The sequence below is a fragment of the Taudactylus pleione genome, unplaced genomic scaffold, assembly GCF_031769625.1.
Source record: "Taudactylus pleione unplaced genomic scaffold, aTauple2 ptg000326l, whole genome shotgun sequence".
NCBI classification, from domain to species: Eukaryota; Metazoa; Chordata; class Amphibia; order Anura; family Myobatrachidae; genus Taudactylus; species Taudactylus pleione.
Window position 1 is genome coordinate 8,618,127 of NW_028284727.1, and position 26,542 is coordinate 8,644,668.

General features: G+C 42.6%; 1 protein-coding gene across 1 annotated transcript in view; it reads left to right on the forward strand.

Moving 5' to 3' along the window:
• The window catches only part of LOC148509478 (uncharacterized), a 621,587-nt gene that overhangs the window by 312,493 nt on the left and 282,552 nt on the right, over nucleotides 1–26,542 (forward strand). Inside the window, exon 29 of the mRNA XM_088443077.1 lies at nucleotides 13,594–13,647. Coding sequence (XP_088299203.1) covers nucleotides 13,594–13,647 — 54 coding nt within the window. The remainder of the gene's footprint in view (nucleotides 1–13,593; nucleotides 13,648–26,542) is intronic.

Below are 26,542 nucleotides of genomic sequence, written 5' to 3' on the forward strand. Positions count from 1 at the left end.
AAGGGTATTGAAAACTCAGATGCGCTTGTGTCATGCAACCATAGGGATATAATAAATGATATACTTCCCTTATGTATCAAATGGTCAGTCTCATACATACAGTAGATATTCACAGGTGGCGATAATCCAATACATGTAAAAACAAAAGTAGTGCCACAGACATAGTGTAATACTTTCGACAATAATTAATTTCTCCAACTAGATGAATAAAATAGTGTATTTTGACAACATACACAATATGCAAGTACATTAAACTTTTAATAATAGATGGGGGATTACCAGAAGTCCCTCTAATAAGGGCCCATAGATGTAAAGGTGGAGGTTTCCGGACTACCTCTAAACACACCCTTATCAGGGGTCTCTCTGGACAATTCACCTCGGTAAGTAGTCCTGTCACACGTAGGGTGTTTCTGGAGTGGTCCTTCCCTTCCTCAAGGTAGTGTGCTCTGGGGGTCATTCAGACCCGCTCACGAGCGCAGGACGCTCGCAAGCGGGTCGATGGTGCCCTACTGCACATGCGCATGACAGAGGGAGCTCCATCGGGCGCATGCGCGAGACCCGGCTAGTGATGGGCTCTCCATTGCTCCATGTCTCGCACCAAAGGGGACGTGCTGTCGATGTTGATTGACAGCCGCCCCCTTTGGTGGGCATGCTGGGGGCGTGGCTGCCAGACGGAGGCATTCATGGAAACGCCTACCGTCTGAAGCCGGCCCCACTGACATCACTAGTGATGTCAGTGGGAGTGATTTTGGCTCTGATTGAGCCAAAATCACTCCAGGGCTTGCGGCAGCGAGACCCTACCGCAGGGTCTCCGTCGCAAGCCCGATGGTCGCGATGGTCTTGACAATCGCGACCATCATCATGGATGCTCGCATAAGCTGTGGGTGGTAACCCACAGCTAAGCGAGCGTCCATAAGGTCGCTCCATTTTCATGTAGGAGGGCCCTGATTCAGAGCGAGCGCTCTGGTCAGAGCGTCCGGCTCTGAATCAGGCCCTCTGTGTTCTTGACATTTTAGGGTTAGCTATACTAAAGCATTTATTATGTTTTTTGTTGACTTTGTTTTCATCAAATTTTATACATGTTTATTCCAAATTCTGTAATTTATTGCTTATTGAAATCCATTGCAAAAGAATCACATTCATATCTTAATTAGTCTTTGATAAATTCGAATTCAAAGAGGATCCCGCAAAAAAGGAGCTAAGCAAATTATATATATATATAAGTTTTCAGTATGACATAATTTTGACAAAGTGACAGTTCATCACCAGTTCTATTTTCACCATGTTGCACTATAAGATGCCCCATTTGTACAACTAAGTACGAAGTATGTACTGTAGATCCAATCCAAACCAATGAGAACAGATTAATGTACTGTACAATGATGTCCATGTGTATGAGACTGAATTATCTTGGAACATTCCATTTATAAGATATATCTCATAGCCATATAGTATTTCAGCTTTTAGTGCTGTAGAAGTTGGGCAAAATAATGTATTCTGTGATAGGATTTTTTTTATAGATTAAACTGAGGTCATTTACAATGTAGTCTTCACATTTTATCAACGGGACCCAAATATTACAGTATTTTTCTGTGTTCTTTTCAGTATCTTAACACATAAAAATATGAGCAAACAATCCATACAAAGTTAATAAAATAGGAATACTAATTCAGTCAACAATGTGTAATTTTTTTGACTTTCAGCCAATTAGTGTGCAACATAAGATAATTTATGAATTTCAGTGATAAACTAATTCAGCAGATGTGGGCAGACCCATATATTTTGTTTTTGGTTATAAATCATTGTCATGTTTTGGTTTTGACAAAACCACCCTCAAGTGTTTTGGTTTTGGATCTAGATTTCTTTGAAAAGTTAATAAAAAGAGCTACAATCATGAAATTTGGAACTGTTTTTGTTACTACAATATTATTATAAATTAATAACATTCATATAGAGTAATTTCCAATCAATTTTGACCACCTCACAGCTCATAATATTGTTTTCACCAAGTTTGACCAATGGCTACAGCGACCTGGCTGGCTAAACTAAGCGACAAAGCAGCTGCACAAACACATGGTAGTTTATAAGAATATCGCACATCTATGAAACATAGTTGCACAGCAGTACCATACAGAATGGCATTTTTATAAATTTAATAGAATGTTTTAATTAATCAATAACTACTAGCCTAAAAGTAAAAGTCTAGTAGTAAATATAATTACCGACACTCTTCTCCAAACAGCAAATCACAAGTCTCTGACCAATACAGGTGATTAAGGCCAGTACAGGTAAATGGAAATGGATTAATAGGATAGTACTATTTACATCAATACAACAAGATAAGCAAAGCCCATAATGAAAAATGGTGCATGATGGAATTGCTCTTTGGCCCTTCCACCCTTATGTTGTATATAAAAAAGGACAAGCACAGTTTAACAAACCAGACACTTCAGCGACTGAGACTAACACTTTGTGGCTATAGTTCTTCATTTGTTTGGGCCCCCACAAAAAAACTAACTAAAAACATTTTGGTCATTTGGTTAAAACAAGCTACCAATAGGCTAAAGCCTCACATGTTTAATTATCCTTTTGTCCTTGTGAAGCGAATAAAGAATTTGATCTACCAATCCATCATACTTAGCAGAATTGCTTCATTTTATCTTCTCCTTCAGTTTCTGTAGCTGCTTTTCCAGTAGTTTAATTTAGAGTATGACCTAACTCAGGCTGTCAGTGTCTGAACTAGGGATGTGCAGGCTCGGATAGGTTCGAGTTTGCATGCTGAGTTCGGATTTTTCATTCCAAAAAAACGGAACTCAGAAAGAGGCAAAACGTCATCTTACATGGACGAACATCATCATTCCTGGACTTTTGTCCAGGAATGATGATGTTCATCCATGTAAGATGACGTTTTGCCTCTTTCTGAGTTCCGTTTTTTTGGAGGGAAAAATCCAAACTCAACGTGCAAACTCAAACCTATCCGAGCCTGCACATCCCTAGTCTGAACTCAATTTCAGTACAATTTCAAATGGTTTCAGAATATTCTCCAGTGAGCTGCAGCAAGGTAGTTACTTGTCCCCCTTCTCCCTATATCATAGCTTGATGTGCATGTCATCATGGCTATTTGCTGTTGCTCCAGTTGCTGAAGCATATAAAGAGTGGAATTCCAACTTGTTTCTACCTCTTGCTTTAGTTGGTGGCATGGCAATTTTTTTTTTTTTCAGCTGCTGCAATGTTCTACATGCATTTACTGCATGTCAAAAATGGGCAGACATTTTATGGGCAACATGCATCATCTCCTACACAGACTGGTCATTTTTTAAGAAATTCTGAACCACTCATTTTATTATTTGTGCAAAACATGGAACATGTTGAAACTGACCCAGTTGTAATGCTTGTTCAATGTTACTCCTGTTATCGGTAATGAGAGTCTTAGCAAAGTTAGCCATTTTGTTTTTACAGCCCTGAGTTTTTCCAACAGATTGACACCAGTATGTTTCTTAGTGAAACGAGTCATACAGAGAGTAACCTACCTGTAAATGAGCTTCTGTTGAGTGTTAGATACTGCTACTGAAGGTGACACACTGACCCAGTGAGCTGTCACAGTCATGTAATCTTTAGTTTGACTAGTACTGCATGTCCACCTATCTGTATTTAAGTGGATACATGGTAAAATGGTATTTTCTAGGCAAATAATATATTTTTGTTTAACTTTCTGGTACAGGTGATCAATTGCTGTTTTGGTAAAATAAAATTGAGTTTTAGAGTCATTTGAAACTGTAGCATGGACACATGACCTCAACTACCCAGCTAAATCCAGATGCATTGTTGGTAGATCTAATGCTAACATAGCTATAATGTTCCACTGTGCAACAGGATGGTGGCTATCATAATTGATTCCTTTTGCAAATGATTGTTGTACAGTCAATTGTTGTTTAAAACTACTAGGTTCTTGGTCCCATTTGTGATGAAGATTCACCCCCAACAACAGCAGCCCTAGTTCACAAGGTTTCTTCTTGGGAATCATGGATTGCATTAAGGTAGTCAATTTGTCTTTGCAAATTGGATGCAGGATGACCTATGATTGCTATTGAGGAGGTTGATGATTAAGGCTTTGGTATATATCCATGCTGCTGGCAGCTGATGCTGGACTGCTCGTTATTATGTATGATTTTCTAAATTTTATTAATGTAACATGGAGGAGGTGCCTACATGATTAACCTCCCTACCTTTACTTATTTTGGCACTACAAATGGTACAGATGCCTTGACAAATCTCAGGATTTAGTTAAAAATGTTTCAACATGTAAGAGGTGACTTTTTTAGTTTTTTGCCTTGGTATGACAATGCACTTCTTGTTTTCATTGGCACAGAGCCATAACTAGACTCTTTGGTGCCCTGCACAAGAGAGAGCATTTGCACCCCCCACCTATTTTTTAAATAGGGAAATACAAAAGTCACCTGAAAAGGGCAATGGCCTCATGGTGAAGGGCCAGGGAAGAGATAGGGGAGGCCAGGAGATGCTGGGGATAAAAGAAGAGCAAGCTACAAGTGAAAATGATAATAAACAGGAAAATTGACAGGCCCAAACAGCGCCCTCTTCCCTGCGGTGCCCTGTGCCAAGGCACTGGTCGCACTACCCTAGTTATGGCCCTGCATTGGCATGAAGTGCTATTACTGGTGGCTAACTTCAACACAAACAACATCATCCTCCTGATTTTTAGGAACATGTTCATCATCATCCTCATTAGTGTCAGATACACAATTATCCCCCTCATCCTGTTGCATTTCCAAATTAGCATCATCAATTACTATGTCTAAACTATCATCATCTTTACTTTTACTACCACTCATCTTCACATTTGTAGAAGGTTCAGAAATGGTGGAAGAGCACTTCTCTAGGATTAGTGTCAGAATAAGAAATGTGAGCCACACACATAGTATTTGTTGACTTGTTGGGTACAGAATACCAGTGCTCAGGATGCCGGCAGTCAAAATCCTGACACTGGCATCCTGACAAGGTTAGAATACTGACACCTGTTGGTCAGTATCCTAAACCTCCACCTCTCCCTAACCCTTCCTCCCCACTGCCTAAACCTAACCTTCCCCCAGTGCCTAAACAAGACCTCCCAACCTAGCTCCCTAATCCTAACCCTTTGTCATGACCAGGGTCTCTCGGCATGGTAGTCGATGGGTAATACCTGTGAGGACGCTATGGCGAGGGGCGTCTGGCGGTGGCAGTGGTGCGGAAGGCCTGGACGCTATGCAGCACCAAGAGGCTCGGTTCCTGCAAGAGATTACTAAACAACAGGATTTAATTCAGAGCATAACAACTCGCTTGGAGAGTGCGGAGACTATACAGCGACAAATGGCTCAGTTTGTGCAAGACATTGCACGCCGCCTGGATACTGTACAAGCTACTTCAACGGCTCCTAGTGTGCTTGCAGCTACTCCTGTCCCCATTCCTGTGATTTCTTCCTCTGGATCTACTCCTCGTTTGCATCTTCCTACACCTGATAAGTTTGATGGTACTCCAAAACTGTGTCGTGGATTTCTCAATCAGTGCGATGTGCACTTGACTTTGCAACCCTCTAATTTTCCTGCTCCTAGAACCAAAGTGGCTTACATTGTGTCCTTGTTATCCGGCTCTGCCCTAGAATGGGTTTCTCCGCTCTGGGAGCATTCAGATCCGCTTCTAGACAATTACCCAGAGTTTCTAGCAACATTTATGAGGATTTTTGATGAGCCTGGAAGAACTTCCTCTGCTTCCTCCAGTATTATGAAGTTAAAACAAGGGACCTGTCCTGTCAGCCAGTACGTCATTCAGTTTCAGACTTTGGCATCTGAACTCAAGTGGAACGAAGAAGCCTTGACATTGGCCTTTTGGCAAGGTCTATCAGATCGTTTAAAGGATGATCTAGTGACTTGTGAATTACCCTCTAGTCTTAGTGATCTCATTTCCCTTTGTAATAAAGTTGATATACGCTTTAGAGAGCGCCAAGATGAAAAACACAGAGCTAAGCGTTTCCCTTCCCCTACCCGTCCCACTCCCCCCCTTTCCAAGGAAGAACCCATGCAGGTAAATCATACCCATCTCTCTAACGAAGAACGACAGAGACGCTTTAAAGAGAACCTTTGTCTATACTGTGGAGACTCGGGTCACCTGGTGGCTTCCTGTACACGCAAGCCGGGGAGCGTCCCGTTTCTAGCTAGTTCTGGGTGCACTCAGCTAGGAGCAATTCTTCTGTCCTCTAAACGTATTGACTCTGTGTTGTCCATAGCCTTAGACATTAATTCTAGCCCTGTGTTTGTGTCTGCCCTTTTGGACTCCGGGGCAGCGGGGAATTTCATGTCGACTCGGTTGGCAGATAAATTACAAATTCCCTGCAGCACCTTGGATCATTCTGTCTCCTGGACCTCCATTGATGGTAAATCTTTTTGTAATGGAACTGTGTCTAAGAGAACTCAACCTGTTTTAGTTCATGTTGGAGACCTCCATGTTGAACATATCAGTTTCTTCATTATACCCAAGACTTCCCACAAAGTTATACTCGGATACCCGTGGCTGTGTAAGCACAACCCCAGAATTGATTGGAACACTATGCAGGTTCAGTCATGAAGTGTGGAATGTCAAGTGTCTTGCCTTCCGAAGACCAATGCCATGTCACGGTCATTATCCCCTGATAGTGGTCTGGAAACACTACGGAATACACCCATGCTTGGGGCAAAAGTTTTGACAGCTATACAACTACAACTGCCTGTTGGGAAGTCCTTTGTAGCCCCAGGATGGGTGACTCCAAAGTCTCAACCCCAGAGGATGTCTCTAAAGTCTCAACATCAAAGGAGGCCTCTAGAGCCTCAGCCCCTTAAGGGATTTCTGAGTGTCCAGCCCCAGGATGGGGTTTTCAGCCCCATACCTCGAGAGGATGTTTCAAGTTTTGTTCCCCAGGAGGGGATTTCAAATCTAGCAACCCAGGAAGGGGCCTCAAGTCTCGTACCCCAGGAGGGGTTTTCAGTTTCCAGTTCCTGTTGGACCAAAGCTGAGGATATCCACGTTTCCAGTCCTGTCAACAAAATCCACTTGGCTCATCCTAGAAGGTGTCCTGAGGCCACCCATAAAGGGGGGGTACTGTCACGACCAGGGTCTCTCGGCATGGTAGTCGACGGGTAATACCTGTGAGGATGCTATGGCGAGGGGCGTCTGGCGGTGGCAGTGGTGCCTGGCGAAGAGCATTGGCTGTGCGTGGTTCTGTGGGGGTATACTGTCACTCTGGTCTGGTTAGGCCTGGGGGTGCTTCCGTTCCATTCTGGCATGGGCGCCGCCATCTTGTCTCCGGTCAGGTGACCTAGTTGCCCTATCCTGTTGTGTCACATGCTCCTCTCTGACCAGTCACGGCTGAGCACTGGGGATTTAAGGGAGTTCAGAGCTCCCTTGCATTGCCAGTGCAACGTGTATCTCAGCCTAGCTGAGAGGGAGTTCTCTGTGCTTATCCTGTTCCTGTGAATTCGCTGTCTGCCAGTCTGCCTGTCAGCTCCTAGCTTCCGCTGGACTACTCCACTTCCTCCATCACCCTTGCCCATACCTGAGGGCCTGAGCCTGCTGACATCCTGCTCATTTGCCTTAGTTCACTACCTGCATACCTGGCTTTCTATTTCCTGCATCACTACCTGTATACCTGCTTGATCATTTTCAGTCTCACTACCTGCACACCTGGACAGCTCTAATTGTTTCTGCCTGGACATTAACCCATTGCTCCCACCACAGAACTTTTGTGCACATTTATATATTCCTGGACTTTTATTTACTGCCATAGTTTATGTCTACTCAAGCACATATTAAAAAAACCTAGTTTTTTATTCAAACCCGCTTCTGTGATTGCTCCTGCTACCACCCCGGGTCCACAAACAACCCAGAACATAACACCCTTCCAACCTTAGTGCTTAACCCTAACCCTTAGTACCTCATCCTAACTCCTAACCCCAGTGCTTACTATCGGGATTCTGGCATTAGGATTTTTACAGGTGTCGGGATTCTGGAGCCAGCATTCTAAGCACACCGGCATCCAGACTGTTGGTATTGTATGCACAAAAAAATTGGAATTGATATCACCTGCGCTCCTTTATACTCATATAGCAAGGTCCTTGTTTGTCTCCATAGATGATAGGTATAACCATTAATCTTCGCTCCAGGTGAATTTTCTCCCAAATAATTGAAGAAAAAGCATATATAGTATAACACCCTTTAGTTTTAATAAAGGCACAACATCCAATAACATAAAAAGCATCACACGATACAAATATTTAAAACATCAATTAAAAATGGCATTCACACTGCAATATCCTCATATGACTAGAGACATGGTAATTACCAGCTGATGGAAAATAACTGTTAACGGACAGTTGTTTCAAAGCGTGTACACACTTACGGCTGTAACCTGCTGCAGTTCAGGAATTGATCCTTAGATCGAAAGGCTCCTTCATGGACTCCTAATGCTCCATCACCTCCATCACCATCAAGTGGACATGCACCAGCACCCATGCGTTCTGTCCCTCCCTAAACCTAACCCTTCCAACCTTAGTGCATATCCCTAACTCTTAGTATCTCACCCTAACTCCTAACCCCAGTTCTTACTATCGGGTTTCTCACATCAGAATTCTGAAAGGTGTTGGGTATTGTTCTTCAGGTTTACTGTTCATTTTGTGCACTGATTTGCCTATATTAGAGTTGACACATCTAGACAGTAAGTGGTTCATATAAAGTTACAGAAGATGCCTGACTGTGTTTGGCCCTAGCTTTTGCAATAAACATTTTAGTGCATGAAAGAGCATCAGTAGGACCACCACTCACAAAGAAAGACCATGTTCTGAGGCTCACCCTTTTTTTGCCACTGCGTGTGGTGAATGGCATGTTGGCAATTTTTAATTTTTCTGCAGTAACTTTTCCCTTCATAAATAGAGGTGATGTTTTATTAAAGTTTGTCAAACATTGTTTAGATTTGGAGTGCTCTTCCTTACATCTTCTTAGACCTTGACCTTCTTTAAAAGTAGAGAAAAAGTACTATGACTACCATAATTAGTACTGGGTTGCTCTGTAACTGCTACCACTCCAAGAGAACGTACAATGATATAGGGAAATGAGTGACTTAACTTTACCATGCAGTTTAATTAAAAGACTTGACATTTTTTTTAAACCACAATATTTTTTTATTCCCACTTCTATTATTTTGGGGTGAAGCTGACGAGGACACCACACCCAGTAAGCACAGTAATATACACTGCCTCTCAATAACACACATATCCTGATTCAGCAAGGATCTCTATTCAGCGGTGATATGCAACTGTTTGCTTTTGCATTGCGATCGCAGCCTACCATAAGGATGCCCACTTCCCCATACTCACATCCATATAGTTTGGCAACATAGCTAAACAATCGGTAACAACAAACCCATATGCACAGTTAAGGCAGGTCAGACCTCACTCAGGAATTGCTTACTTCAGAGCACGTTATTAGGCCTCAGGCTACGTATGGTATTGCAGTGGCTAATTTAAGCACACCCCTGCAACACCATCCCAATGCACTGGCATGCCTGAGTTCACCCAACCACCCCCCATGACCACCCACAAATGGCACTTCCTGTCAATCACTCTGCCATGAGTCTGCGTAGCCTCTGCTATCACAGTTCCGATTGCAGTGGCTGGCACGTGCACTGTGATGCATATGAATGCGCAGAATGCAACTATCAGCCGCTTGCATGCATATAAGCAACTGTGATCCTTCCTGAATTAGGCCCACATTCTTCTCTTTAAATATCTAAATTGAAATATAAAGATTTAGAGAATTTTTTTAAACCATTCAAAAAAAAAATTCTACTTTTAATATGTTTGGGTGCAGCTGACGGGGATGCCACACCCAATAAGTACAGTAATATATGCTATCTCTCAAAAATACAGTCTTCCCATTAAATATATAAATTGAATTATTAAAACTAAAGATTTTTTTAAATCATAAAAATTATTTTCCACTTTTATTATTTTGTAGTGCAGGTAATGGGGACACCACATCCAGTAAGTTCAGTGATATATGACGTCTCTCAAAAAAGTATTTCATTTAAATATCAAAATTGAATTAAAACAATTGGGAATGTTTTTTAAATCACAAAAAAAAATTATGTTTCCACTTTAATTTTTTTCAAATGTATCTTACAGGTACACCACACCCAGCAAGTACAGTATTTTTTTGGTCAGCTAAGCTTAAAATCACACTGTCTCTGCCCTCATACAAAATATATGGCAGTGTACTGTAGATGTATTTATTTATTATTTATAACCAGTTATTTATATATCACACACATATTCTGCTGTGCTTTACAGAGAATATTTGGCCATTCACATCAGTTGCTGCCCCAGTGAAGCTTACAATCTATATTCCCTACCACATTTTCACACACATACACACTAGGGTTATTTTTTGTTGGGAGCCAATTAGCCTACCTGTGCACCAATCACAAGATTGGTCCACAAAATAAACTTGCGTGCAACTTTACAACAGCACATCTCTACAGGGGCATATTAATGGCTGAGGGGGCCTGTGTGCAGCAGGGCCCTGCCTCTGTGCAGTGTCCCCCCAAAGCCCTGCATCTTACCTTGTACCAGCAAGTGGGTCCCTCCTCCTCTGAGGCATCATATTCCCAGTGATATTCAGGAATATAGTGCATGCACACAAGAGAGCAAAGGCTCCGGCACAGTGCCAGAGTCTTTGCTTTTACTGTGTGTGTGGAAACATCTTCTCAAAGATGTCAATGGGATGACGGTGACACGGAGAAGGAGGGACCCGCTTGCCAGCACAAGGTAAGTATACTATGGGTGAAAAGTGTGTACCCTGGGACCCTTGTGCACTGCACACCCTTTACCCATTATAAATATGCCTATGTACTTGAATTTGCAAACAATGAAACCAACTGAAAGATAAAAATTATATATAGTTCTATTTATGTGTGATAAAAACACACACAAATATTTAACAATACAAGTTTGTTTCCCAGTACACACTCTGACTGTTTACCTTCCCCCTGCAGAATGTAAGTACTTGGGTAGGGCCCTCTTCCTTCTTGTTCTTCCCCTTGCATTATCCTTAGGATCAATGGGCCTGATTCAGAGCCGGTCTGTTCACGCCTCAAGGTCTGAACGAGCGAACAAAACTTGCGGACGTTTTTTGGGAAACTACGTCCCCTGGCCGCTCGCATCCTACGTCATGTCCGCTATTTATTAGATTAATCGAGTACATCGTCCAAGGTATGAGCTGCTCGCTATTCTTGTGGTTGGTTTTTGCTACCACAATTTTGCGAGCAGTTCTGGCTCTAAAATAACCCAGTGACGTGGTCAATGATGCTGCTGTTTTAAATATGCACACCCATAAAACGCCCCTTTTGACCTTTAAGCACGCCTGCGATCGGATCTCCACTCCCCGTTTTCAAGCACCTTCCCCTGTTACCACCCACATACGCCTCATCCTGTCACTCAAATTAGCAGGCATTCGCTATTTTGCGAGCACATGAATTTCGGCCGCACTGACTGGTTCGCGCATGCGTATAACGATCCGTATGCATGCGCAGTTGGCCAAACACCGCTCGGAGCGATCGAGCTGCCGCTTACGAGTGGCTCTGAATCAGGCCCAATGTTCTTTGTCTTTTGTCTCCTCCCCTCCTTCTGACACTGTCTGTTTGCCTATATGAAGGGAACAGGATCATCAAGAGCTGTTGTGCCTTCCCTTGCAAATTCCTAGTGCTTGGTGGTGACTCTAGCTACAGCGAGTTGCTCTACCCTTTCCCCCTGTACTTATCACTCCTTCTAATTGGTTTTATTGCAATGTTTGTATTCATGCTTTATACTCCTGCGATGGTTCACATTTGTACACTGTATTTATGCTGTTTACTGTAATTTTTTTTAATTGAATCTCTTGTACGGTAGTGCATATTCCTTGTGGTGCATAAAGAAAAAACAATAATAATAATAATAATAATTATAATAATAATAATAATAATAATAATAATCATCTTGTTTAGCATTTTTATTTAATTTTATACTGTTGCTACTTGATAATACAAAGACCTTGCAGCTCTGAAATCAGGCTACACAATTTTAAAATGATTTTCTTTTCATTTTTCATTTTACTATTATTGAGCTTATTTCAGTATTATTATAGACTTCATTTTGACAGTGACTTTTTTAGACTCAAGCCCTGAGTGTATTGCACATACTGTTGTTATCAATTTAAACAAATTCATTTAGCTGCCTTGTACAAAAGTAAATCAATACCAGTATGAATGTTGTTTTTAGATAAAGTGAAAGTTTTACCACCGAAGCAAGAAAAAAGTATATTATGTTATTTTATTTGGATCACTTCATAAAAATTACTTATTTGAAAAAAACATTTTGTATAATTTTTCTTTTGGGAAAGGTTATAAACACATTGTCTGTCATCAATTACAAAGATGTGTCCTCATACACTATTGCTGCAGTCACTCCAAACAGTCCCTCTTGGAGAGCCAGGTCCTGTGCAACTCTGCTGCGCCAAGCAACTGCGTCTTAGTCAAATTGCGATTTAACTACTATACACCAGGAGACTGCACTGATTATTTTGATAAGCAACACTTGTATATATGTGTGCGACTAAGTCTGAATCTGTATATGAAGTGCTACGATGCAGCGGCCGCTTTCTTTTTCCACGCCAAATTCCATTGTGCTTTATTTACAGACTCAGTCGCACACAGATATAAAAGTGTCGCATATTAAATGAACAGTTTCCTGGTGCGCCTTAGTCACACCGCATTACGACTAAGATGCATTTTTGTCTGAAAGATGCAAAAGAGACGCTCAGTGCAAACAACCACATGGGACCTGACGACTCATTCACTACAGGCTTATCCCAGTGATATACGGGAAGATGGTGCAAGCGTGCAAGTGAGCAAAGGCCGTGGCACACTATTAATGTCATTTTGTATAATACGCAATGACAATCAGGTGACTTCTAAACTTATCTTTACATTTTACAGCAACAGAAATATATTCACACCCAGTGTATATTATACCCAGTTACCTTGAACTGTGTTTAGAACTCCGAGACTGAGGTTTTGTTTTATTTTTGATCCAGCAAGAAAATAGTTTTATTAAAAATCTGGAATGTGTAGCTATGAAAATGTGTGTCATCAGCATAATAGAGCACTGGTCTTGGGTATATTGCTGGAGGTGCTTAGTTTCTCACAGTCTTCCTTTGTAAAATGTTGGTGGGTATTCCAGGTTTTTTGCACCTACCAAAAATATATCTACAGTATAAAAGCATAATTAAAGAAAGAGAACTATACAATACAATGGATCAGGAAATTAAAAGATATAAAAGTAAATTATGAACAATATTATAAACATTACCCTAAATGTTAACTCAACCATTGCTTGCTATAATAATTAACAGTTTTAAGCCAAATAGATGTTGAGATCACCTAAGATCATTGAAATGTAATGTATGTGTTTGCTTGTAATGTAAATGTGACATGAAAAATTCAATATGAAATATAATGCAAAGAAATTAATGTTTTTACAGAACATGTAAAAGCTCCTACAATTAAAGAAGAAGAAGCTCCAAGAGCAATTAAAGGTAACAATTTGGGCAGTCTAGTAATCTTTAGGTTGGTTTTAGCTAAAGGGAAAAGAAACATGGCAGAACAGTACCACCTACTGGACTATATGCAGAATGAATATGTATATATATGCACATTACAAATTTACAAGAGTTACACACAGAAACTGTAATAATCAAGGGCTGTGTATGATATGTGGACAATTATAATGTAGACATTCATTGTGTCAACATGAGAATGTCGACATTAACAATGTTGACATTCATCATGTACACTGTGCTGAAATGTTGACATGTTATAATGTTGACATATAGTATCATCCCTGGTGGCCAAGCAGTGACTTCTCTCTGCTCTTGATGGCTACAGCAGCATCTTTCCTGCCCCAGCAATCATGTGACTGTGATTGGTCAGACTTCTGATCCTCCCGCGTTTGGGTAAGTATCTCTCCCCTCCCCTATCTCTAATCCTTAACCCTAACCCTCCCCCTGCAGTTTATCTCTAACCCTCCCTTTCACATAATATGTTGAAATTTCACATATCGACATTTTGAGAATTTCGACACATTGCCTGTTGACAATTTGACAATGTCGACACCATAACTGTTGACATTGTGGTGTCTACATTATGAATGTCTACATTGTCATTGTCAACCTGTAGACTACATCCATATTCAACACATAGAATAGTATTTAATAATCCAATCCATAAACAGAATAACAAGCACACTAATGGTGTCCAAAAAGTTTATCATGAACACATATAAAGTTGAGTAACCAAATACTTATTAGTATGCCATAATGAAGTAACTGACACAAAACAGCATTGGTCACCAAAAACCATGGATGCAGGTGGCTCGATGGTTGTTTTGGTACTCAAGAAGCTCTTTCCACAAGGGCTCCTGGCCAATATTTGTATAATAAATTAATAAAATGTCATAATAACAAATTTAATAAAGGAGGGAATGCCAAGGGCAGAGTAGGGAAATAGAGAAAGACATAGGTAATTTTTATTATTATTGCATTGGGTTTGTTGAGTCAAAATACAGAAATAAATATAATAACAGTATATGAAAACTGTGTGTAATGGTTTATTTGACTGAAATAAACCTTCACACCTTTCTGCTGGTTTCTTGTGTTCTTAGATGGGCTGCTTCTATTTTAACCCCAGCTATACTAAGGATCCAACACTAAGGGGTAAATTTTATTAGGTGCGAGTTCTGCCGTGCGAGCAGTTCTGATGGTGAACTCGCAGTGCAAATTCCATTTGCACTTCAATTCCAAACTCGCATTGATTTTTCAGAGGAAATTCACTATTTTTTGTATACACCCCCCCCTGAGCATTGAAAATGCAAGGAAAATCATTATTTTAAGGTACAAATGTTGGGACACTGGGCTTGATTCGGTAGCGGACACAAATGCAATCGTAACTGCAATTGCTAACGGATCATAGTTGCTAAAATTTGCAAATACTTTCCATAACACATACAAGCATAGGGAAGCCCACTGCTGCCTTGTCATATCTGTATGACAAATTGCAACAGCGTAAACATTGGTACCATCGATGCGCAGCAGGCAGCCATGCTTAATCTGTGGCAGCTCTGACCAGCTGCAGACTCCTGACACCCAGTGAGCTTTAGTGCTGCTAAAGAGATCGCTTCATTTATGAACACCCATGAAAAGGCGTTTAAACAGTCAGATACACCTGCATTTTTCCTACCACCCCCACTTTGTGAGAGGGTAATTTGTGCATACATAATCACAATTCAATCTCTGCATACAAACGCAGTGCGACTTACACACATTGACAATGGCAAATAATTGCTCAGACTTCATAAACATTGACATTTCATCCGCTGCTGAATTAGGTCCACAGAGCCTATTTCAGAGATGGATGAATTGTTGATGTTGAGCGATTATCGTTGGTCTGTGATTGACAGTCAGGTACCATGTGTGGGAGGTAACAGATGAGTGGCGGCTCAACCGTAGGCGTGTCTTGACTATCTTTGGGGCAGGACATAGACTGAGATCCCATATGCAGATAATATTACTCCGGTGTCTCAGTTCTGGCATGCATTCTGAGTTACCATAGTGTTACTTAGACCTTTGATAATTGACTGACGTGTGTCCTATGCTTCATCTCTGTACACAATCCTTTGGATTTGTGAAGCTGCGGGAGGGTGTCTCAGTACATATCTATAAGTAAAACCTGCTATACGTACCATATACCATATAACATATCATATCTTATATCATAATTTATCATAAGACGAAGGAATCACTATACTGATGATTGTTTTTGCAATTATTGTTACTTTTTGCGTCTCAGTACATATCCCAGGAGCTGCAACATTTGCATATTTTCATACAGCTGCTGTGTACAAATTCGCAGCAATGGCAGCATTAGCATAAATCACTGAATCAGGACCACAGTGCAGAACCTCTGGTACTGACATGCTTGTTGACTGAGAGCCAGAGACTAGAATATATACCCCAGGGCCAGGATTGGACAAGTAGCATCAGCTGACTCAGAATGGACAGGGATTGGCCGGCTCGATCAGGTGATCAAGACAGCAGTACTCAGGGGCTGGCTGGGTATGAGCCTGCGTCTCACTGGAATGGTAGTAGAGGCACAACCCATGCTCAAGGAGTGAGCTGACTCACCACAGGAGCGGTAAGTGACCCAGTGATAACAGTAACAAACACAGGTTGTGACAGTACACCCCCCCTTGGGGAGTGGTTTCTGGACATCTCTTTAAATTTTTAAGAAACTTGTCATGAAAACCAGAAACAAGATGAGGAGAATTAACATCTTCAGCACTCACCCAGGATCTCTCCTCAGGACCATATCCTTTCCAATTAACCAGATATAGGAGTTTGACATAACTACATCGGGAGTTGATGATACTTTCAATTTCAAACTCCACTCCACTCTGAGTCTTAACTGGAGAAGTCTTGGGAAGCAAAGTCTGGAACCTATTGAGAACAAGAGGTTTGATGAGAGACACATGGAAGGAATTGGGAATTTTGAGTGATAGAGGAAGCTGTAGATGATAAGCCACTGGATTAATGATCTTGATGATGGGAAATGGACCAATGAAATGAGATGCGACCTTCATTGATGGTACTCGAAGTCTGATGTTGCGAGTGGATAGCCAAACAAGATCACCCACCATGAGGAGAGGAATATCCCTTCTCTTCTTATCAGCAAACGTTTAGTAGATTACTTTTTAAGTGTGGTATGCACTTCCTTCCAGATATTTGTGAAGTATTGAAGAGATACTTTGGCAGCTGATACATAAAATACTTGAAGAGCTTGAAACTCAGGAACTCAGGGATGTCGCCCATACACAGAAAAAAGGAGTTGTACCAAAGGAAGGGTGATAGGAATGATTATGAGCAAATTCAGCCAATGGCAAAAAATCAATCCAGTCATTTTGGGAAGATAAAATATACATATGGATGAAAGTCAGTCTTTCCATTGGATTGCGATTGGTAAGCCATGGATAATTTTAGTTAGATCTGTAAAGATGAACAAAGAGCTTGCCAGAAACGAGCTACAAACTGTGATCCTCTGTCTGATCAATCTTCTTGGGTAATCCATGCAGGTGGAATATTTCAGAAATATAAAACAGAGAGAGACGAGGAGCAGAAGGTAGGCCAGTCAGGGGGTATAAAGTGTGCCATTTTAGAAAAACGATCAACTATCACCCAGATGGTGGTAAAACCTTTGGAGGCTGGGAGATAGATGATGAAGTCCATTGATATATGGGTCCATGGTTGTAATGGAATGGATAATGATTGTAAAGAACCCACTGGAGACTGGCGAGAGATCACACCTATAGCAGCAAACACAGTAGCATTCAACAGTGGATACTGTTCAGACATATTGGATTCATCCTCTGTGTTCATATAATGACTTAAGGCATCAGTCTTGCAGTTACAAGATCCAGGACAGAAAGAAATTTTGAAGTCAAACCGTGAAAAGGACAATGTCCACCGGGCTTGTCTGGGCATAAGACACTGAGCAGTCTTGAGGCACAGGAGATTTTTATGATCCGTGAAAACAGAAATGGGAAAATGAGCTCCCTCCAGAAGATTACACTACTCCTCGAATGCTAACTTAATGGCTAAAAGTTATCTTCTGCCACAGGGGTAGTTCTTTTCAGCAGGCAGAAATTTCTAGGAGATGAAACCACAAGGGTGTAATTTATCCTCGAGTCGTTGTGATAGAATGGTCCCTACATCTTATGAGGATGCGTCTACCTCCACAACAAATGGTTGAGTAACATCTGGCTGGCTGAGTACAGGAGCTGAAATAAAAGATTGTTTAAGCAATTGAAATGCTGTCTTTGCTTCTTGAGACCATTGGTTTGTATTGACACCTTTTCGGGTTAGAGCAGAGATGGATGCTGCCAACGCAGAGAACCCTTTCAGAGATAAATTTCCTGTAATAGTTGGCAAAGCCCAGGAACCTTTGAATGACTGTTAGAGATTTTGGTTCAGACCAGGAGATGACTGCTCAGACTTTCTCAGCATCCACCTTGAGACCGGCACCAGAAATAATGTACTCTATAAAAGGAATGTCAGGAACTTCAAAGATTAATTTCTCAAGCATACAATACAAATTACAAGGTCATGGGAAAAGATGAGGATGTCATCTAAGTAAACAATGACAGAGTGGTACAGAAGGTCATAGAAAATTTTGTTCACAAAGTGTTGGAACACTGCAGAATCATTGCTTAACCTGAATTGCATAACAAGGTACTCATAGTGCCCATCTCTCGTACTAAAAACTGTTTTACATTTGTCTGCCTGATGGATGCAAATCAGGTTGTAATCATTCCTCAAATCTAGCTTTGTGAAGATAGTTGATCTTTTCACCCTGTCAAAGAGTTCTGTGATTAACGGCAAAGGGTAGCGATTTTTTACTTTGATCTCATTGAGACCCTTGTAATCAATGCAGGGACAGAGTCCACTATCTTTTTTCTAATGAAGACAAACCCCACTCCAGCAGTAGCAAGTTTTCTCGGCTATATTCGGTCAATGCTTTGGTTTCTGGAACAGACAATGGATAGGTGTGACCCCTGGCAGGAGATTTACTGGGAACCAGGTCTATGGGGCAATAACACTCTCTGAGAGGAGGCAAAACATCAGCTCCCTGTTTGATAAAAACATAAGCGAAAGAATGATACTGAGATTGTAATTTCTTATTGATAGCTGAATCAGATGACTGGACAGCTACCACTTTTTTCAAACAGGTATTGGAACAGTTCTTACCCCACGATAAAATGTGCATAGTGGACCATTGAATTCAGGATTGTATTGTCGTAACCATGGAAGTCCTAGTACAACAGAGTGGGCAGCTTTAGGGATGACCAAAAGAGGATATTTCCTCAGAATGTAGAGCCCCTACATGGAGTTTAACTGCTGAAGTACACAAAGTGATGGAACCAAGTGGAATCAAACTGCCATCTACAGCAGACAATGTGGCTGGATGGACCAGAGATAAAGTAGGAAACTGGTGTGTGGTGACATAGGGCCTCATTCAGAGGCGGTCGTTAGATGCAAGCGGTCGCTCTGAATCAGGGCGGCCACTTGCATCCTGAACGGCCGTCTCCTTGTCGATCGTTAAGCTGTGGGTTAACACCCACAGCTCTAATGACCAATATGAGGCTTACGACCAGACCCTAGGGTAGGGTCTGGGCACTCCTAAGCCCCAGGGAGCTTCCTGCTCTGTTTGAGCAGGAAGTTCCCCACTGACATCAGCAATGATGTCAGTGGGCCGCCCCCAAATGGCAAGTGTTCTGGAATGCCTTCGTTTGGCTGGGCACGCCCCCGGCCCACACAGCAAATGGGGTGAGCTGACAGCTCACCCTGTCTTCTACGAGACCCCTAACGACAGAGCGCCCATCGTTAGCTGGGTCTCACGCATGCGCATGATGGAGCCAGCTCCATTGTGCGCATGTGCTGTGGAACAACATCGAGTCGGTTGTGAGTGCTCAGCACTCACAACCGACTCTGAATGAGCTCCAGAGTCCTGTGTCATAAAGTTTTCAGCAGCACCAGAATCTAGGAGAACAGAAAGGACTTTTTGTTTATTGGAAATTATGAGAGCCACAGAGATCATAGAATCAGGTTATTTGGAAGAGGGATGTTATACTCCTAATCTCTTCCCTCTCTGAGGGACTAGGAGCGACCGTTTCCCAGGCATTTAATACAGGAGGTAATCATATGCCCAGCTTCAACACAATATAAAACATAACATTGATTGACATCGCTGCTGATGTTCCTCCTGAGAAAGATGGGATCTTCCAATTTGCATAGGTTCTTCAGCAGGAGATTTATCCGGGGAAGATGCATACTATTTTGATTTAGCCTTTTCACAGGAATGCTTACGGAGGTGTAAGTCCACTTTAGTACATAAATAGATTAAATATACCAACTCCCTCCTAATTGAATTGATACCTCAGATTGAAAAACAGCTGCTGATGACTTCTTCATTTGATGCATGTTTGTATTCTCTCTCCCTCTCTCTCTCTATCTATCTATCTATCTATCTATCTATCTATCTATCTATATATATATATATATATATATATATATATGTCCAAATAGTGGCACTCTGGACTGAAATAACTTGGTACACAGAGACCTTTGTAGAGCAATGTTTCAGTGCCTTTATTAGCGCTTTTGCCAAGCCAACATAAGAATAACAGGCAAACAATGTAGTTTAAATAGCACACCCCTCGAGATTGGCTGCATGTTCCTCAGTGTGTTGCCCCCGAACTTTTCATAATAGAAATGGACAAATCAGTTCACATACCCTATAGGGAGGTTATCTGTGTTTTTGTCAATATGGGTATGTGAACTGATTTGTCTATTTCTGTTATGACAAGTTTGGGGGCGTCACACTGAGTGACATGCAGCCAATCTCCACGAGGGGTGTGCTATTTAAACTGCATTGTTTGTCTGTTATTCTTATGTTTGCTTGACAAATGCGCTAATAAAGGTGCTGAAACGTTGCTCTAAGAAGGTCTCTGTGTACCAAGTTATTCAGTCTGGAGTGCCGCTATTTGGACGTCTATACTTCAGCAGCTCGTGATGGTGGTCTGACTGTGGATGCCACCCAGTTCCTTCTTCTACATTTGAAGAGTGCCGGATTGTGGATAATATATATATATATATATATATATATATATATATATATGTGGTGTAAGCAGCTTTTATCCAAATAATTTTTACAGGGGCTGTCCTGTGTGGTGTAAGCTGACCTTCATCCAAACAATATTTACAGGGGCTGTCCTGAGTGGTGTAAGCTGCCCTTCATCCAAATAAATTTTATAGGGGTTATCCTGTGTGGTGTAAGCTGCCCTTCATCCAAATAATTTTTACAGGGTCTGTCCTGTGTGGTGTCGAGGTATGCTGCCCTCTAAACAAATACATTTTACAGGGACTGCCCTGTGTGGCATAGAGGTTTGCTGCCTTTCTTCAAAGAAATTATTTTTACAAGGGCTGCCCTGTGAGGTGTAGGGGTATGCTGCCCTTTAAACAAATAATTTTACAGGGGCTGCCCAGTGTGATGTAAAGTGCCCTTCATCCAAATAATATTTACAGGGACTGTCCTGTGTGGTGTAAAGTGCCCTTCATCCAAATAATTTTTACAGGGGCTGTCCTGTGTGGTGTACGCTGCCCTTCAACCAAATATTTTTTACAGGGGCTTTCCTGTGTGGTATAAGCTGCCCTTCAAACAAATATTTTTTATAGGGTCTGTCCTTTGTGGTGTACGCTGCCCTTCATCCAAATAATTTTTATAGGGGCTGCCCTGTGTGGTGTAAACTGCCATTCATCCAAATATTTTTTACAGGGGCTTTCCTGTGTGGTGTACGCTGCCCTTCATCCAAATAATTTTTACAGGGGCTATCCTGTGTGGTGTAAGCTGGCTTTCATCCAAATAATTTTTACAGGGTTTATTCACTCCATAAAAATAATGTACTTCATGAAAATAATGGAGGACAAAAATTTGGAAGATAAAATAGGGAAAGATCAAGAAACTCTTCCTCCTGGTGCTGAAGCTACTGCCACTAGTCTTGACATAGATGATAAAATGCCATCAACGCATCTGCCAAGGCTGATGCCCAATGTTATAGTAGAGGGCATGTAAAATCCAAGAAGCCAAAGTTCAGAGTGGCAAGGAACGGCTAAGGTCCTGGCCTATGTTCATGACTAGTGGTTCAGCTTCACATGAAGATGGAAGCCCTCCTCCTCCCACTAGAATAATTAAAAGAGTTAAGCTGGCAAAAGCACAGCAAAGAACTGTGCATTCTAAGAAGATATCACAAATCCCCAAGGAGAGTCGAAGTGTGTCGGCGGCTGCGATGCCTGACCTTCCCAACACTGGATGGGAAGAGGTGGCTCCTTGCACCATTTGCACGCCCTCTGCAAGTGCTGGTAGGAGCACCCACAGTCCAGTTGCTGATATTCAAATTGAAGATGTCACTGTTGAAATACAAAAGGATGAGGATTTTGGTGTAGCTGGTGGAGGAGGAGGATTCTGATGGTGATGTGGTTTGATTAAATCAGGCCCCGGGGGAGACAGTTGTTGTTCGTGGGATGAAAAAGCCCATCGTAATGCCTGGGCAGAACACCAAAAAATCCACCTCATTGGTCTAGAAATATTTAATCCAAGTCTGGACAACAACTGTCTTGCCATATGTAGCTTATGTAAAGGTGTATTAAGTAGGGGTAAGGACGTTAACCACCTAGGAACATCCTCCCTTATACGTCACCTGCAGCACATTCATACAAAGTTAAAAAGTTACTGTCAAGTTCAGAAACTGTGGCTAAGACCGTAAGCAGGCCAAGGGATACCTAAATCCCTTTGTCCTGTTGTATCCAAGTACCTGCAAACCACACCGTCAACTCCCTTTTCATCAATTTCCTCCTCAGTCAGGATTGGAAATAGTCCTGCAGGCCATATCACTGGCATGACTGACTCCTCTCCTATCCGGGATTCCTCCCGGAGGATCCTGCATTGCTACGCCTACTGCTGCTGCTGCTGTTACTGCTGGGAGTCTTTCATCATCCCAGAGAGGAAGTTGGAACACAACTACTTCTTTTACTAAGCAATTGAACCTCCAACAGTCCTTAGCAAGGAGGATGAAGTACGACAGCAGTCATCCTGTTGCAAAGCAGATAACTGAGGCCTTGATAGCTATGTTGGTGTTAGACGTGCATCCGGTATTCGCCATTAGATACCGAGAATGTACAGAGACGTCAGAAAATGTGTCATCAGTGTCCTAAAAAATGTGGTTCTACCCAATGTCCACTTAACCATGGACATGTGGACAACTGGAAAAGGGCAAACTAAAGACTATATGACTGTGAAAGCCCACTGGGTAGATGTATCACCATACACAGCAACAACAGCAGCATCACCAGTAGCAGCATCTCAGAAATTCCAGCTCAATCCAAGGCAGGCTACGCTGTGTATCACTGGTTTCAGTAAGAGGCACACACCAACAACAATCTCTTTGAGAAACTGAGGGAAATCATCACCAAATGGCTTACCCCACTTAGAATCTCCTGGGGATTTGTGAAATCTGACAATGCCACCAATATTGTGTGGGCATTACATCTGGACAAATTCCAGCATGCCCCATGTTTTGCTCACACAATAAATTGGTGGTGCAGAATTTTTTGAAAAACAACAGGGGAATGCAGGAGATGCTTTGGGTGGCCCGAAAAATTTCTTCCCACTTTCTCCATTCAGCAACTGCATGCCGAAGACTGGAGCACTAGCAAATACTCTTGAACCTGTCCTGCCATCACCTGAAGCAAGGGGTTGTAATGCGGTGGAACTCAACCATCTATATGCTTCAGAGGATGGAGGAGCAGCAAAAGGCCATTCAAGCGTATACATCCACCTATGACATAGGCAAAGGAGAGGTTATGCACCTGACTCAAGTGCAGGGGAGAATGATTTCTGTGTTGTGCAAGGTTCTCCAGCCCTTAGAACTTGCCATACCTGAAGTCAGTTCAGACACTACCAACTTGAGTCAGGTCATTCCCCTCATCAGGCTTTTGCAGAAGCAGCTGGAGAAAGTGAAGGAGTAGCTAAGACGGAGTGATTCCGCTCGGTATGTGGGACTTGTGGAAGAAACCCTTCATTCGCCTTGCCAGGATTTGACGATGGCAATTTGTAGAAATCAGACCACTACATTTTGACTACCGTGCTCTATCCTAGGTTTAAAGCCTATGTGGTGTCTCTCTTTCTGGCGGACACAAGCATGCAGAGGTGCAAAGACCTGCTGATGAAAACACTGTCAGCTGAAGCGGAACGTGACATGGCAACAGCTCCTTCTTCATTTTCTCCCGCAACTGGGGCTGCCAGGAAACAACTTAGATATCCTAAGTAACCCACTGGCAGTGATGCAGGGCAGGCAGGACCAAGTTTGGACATCTGGTCCAGACTGAAGGAACTGCCTATAATTTCTGACATGTCTACTGTCACTGCATATGATGCTGTCACCATTGACAGAATGGTGGAGGATTACATCAGTGACAGCATCCAAGTAGGCATGTCAAACAGTCCGTACCTGTACTGGCAGAAAAAAGTGGCAATTTGGAGGCCCCTGTACAAACTGGCTCTATTTTACCTAAGTTGCCCCCCTCCAGTGTGTACTCCAAAAGAGTTTTTAGTGTAGCCGGGAACCTTGTCAGCGAAAGGCATAGGAGGTTGCTTCCACAAAATGTGGAGAAGATGATGTTCATCAAAATGAATTATGAATTCTTCCAGGAAGACCAGCCTCCAGAAAGTACAGAGTGACCTGTGGTGGTGGATTCCAGCAGGGTCGAATTAATACTCTGAGAGGATGAGGATGTACACAACACTGAAGAGGGTGAGGAATCGGTGGATGAGGATGAGGCCAACATCTTGCCTCTGTAGAGCCAGTTTGTGCAGGGACAGATTAATTGTCAGCTTGTTTTGTGGGGGCCCAAACGAACCAATCATTTCAGCCACAGTCGTGTGGCAGACCCTGGCGCTGAAATGATTGGTTTGTTAAAGTGTGCATGTCGTGTTTATACAACATAAGGGTGGGTGGGAGGGCCCAAGGACAATTCCATCTTGCACCTCTTTTTTTTCTTTGCATTATGTACTGTTTGGGGCCTAGTTTTTCAAGCTGCCATCCTGTCTGCCACTGCAGTGCCACTCCTAGATGGGCCTTGTGTTTGCGCCACCCACTTATGTCACTTAGCAAAGTCATCCAGCTACCTCGTGCAACCTTTTGGCCTAAAAACAATATTGTGAGGTGTTCAGAATAGACTGGAAAATTAGTGAAAATGAATGCTATTGAGGCTAATAATAGTGTAGGAACAAAAAAAACAAATTCTGTGATTTTAGCAGTTTTTATGGTTTTTTCCAAAAAAATACAGATCCAACACCAAAACCAAAACCCAGAAGGGTGGTTTTGGCAAAATCAATCAAGATCCAAAACATAAAGAAATATCCAGATCCAGAACCAAAACACGAAAAGTGGCCAATGGACACCCCTAATATTTATATACATACATGAAAGGCTATAGACCATCACCTGCAGGTAATGTATATAGAACTGTGCCCTTACTAGTTGCAATGCATGGCAGTGGCATAACTAGGGTATTTGGAGCCCAGGGCAAATTTGAAAAGGAAGTCTCCTACAACCACGATATGTGCGGCAAAGAAAATGAGCGTGGTCACTTAAAAATGGGGCGTGTAAACATGACACACCCCTTATTTTTACGCTGAACATTGATATCCATATGCACCTTAACCCCAGTAGTGCCCCTTCTACAGTACCCCAAGTATGCAGTTGTGGTCCCTCTTATGCAGGCCCATAGCAGTGGTCCCCCTTTTACAGCCCCCAATTATATCCCCTTATTCAGTGCCCCAGTAGTGGTCCCCCCAAATGCAGTGCCCCCAGTAGCAGTCCCCACAATTCAGTGCGCCCAGTAGTGGTATCCCCTTATGCAGTGCCCTTTATATAGTGCCCCCAGTAGTAGTCCCCCCCTATGCAGTGCCCTATATATAGTGCCCCCAGCAGTAGTCTCCCCCCATGCAGTTTTCCCAGTAGTGGTCCACCTTATGCAGGCACCCAGTAGTGATCCCCCCTATCTAGTGTCCCCTGTAGTGGTCCCCCCAGTGCAGTGCCCCTAGCAGTAAGCCCCTTATATAGTGCCCCCAGCAGTAGTCACCCCCCCATGCAGTGCCCCCAGTAGTGGTCCCCCTTATGCAGGCCCCCAGTAGTGATCCCCCCTTATCAGTACCCCCTGTAGTGGTCCTTCCTATTACAGCCCTCAGTAGTGGTCCCCCCAGTGCAGTGCCCCTAGTAGTAGGCCCCTTTTATAATGACCCCAGTAGTAGTCCCCTGTAGAGGTTCCCCATCCTGATTAAGTGCCCCCAGTAGAAGCACCCCCCTGTAGAGGTCCTCCCAGTAATGGTGCCCCCAGTAGTAGCCAACCCCCTCCACCGTTGTACCCCCACCCACCAGTAGAGGTCCCCCCAGTAGTATCCACCCCCCTCCCCTGTTGTGCCCCCAGTAGTGCAGACAGGTTTAAAAAATATATATATATACAAATATATTTACCTGAATCCACGCTGCTGCTCCGGACCATGACACCACTCCCGCCGCCGCCCGCCAGTCCTCCCGGGCTGGCACGCTCAGCATTATGGGAGAGACGTCATGATGTCATGATGTCTGTCCCATTACCCACTGCAGGAGCCGGACGGAAGCCCGGCTCTTGCAGTGGGTGCTGCAGCTCTCAATGAGAGTCTATCTGACTCTCATTGGCTGCTGTTTAACACACGCATCACCGCCAGCGCTGGCGGCGATGCATGTATTACGCACAGCCTGAGCCCTCCACCTGGCACTATTGG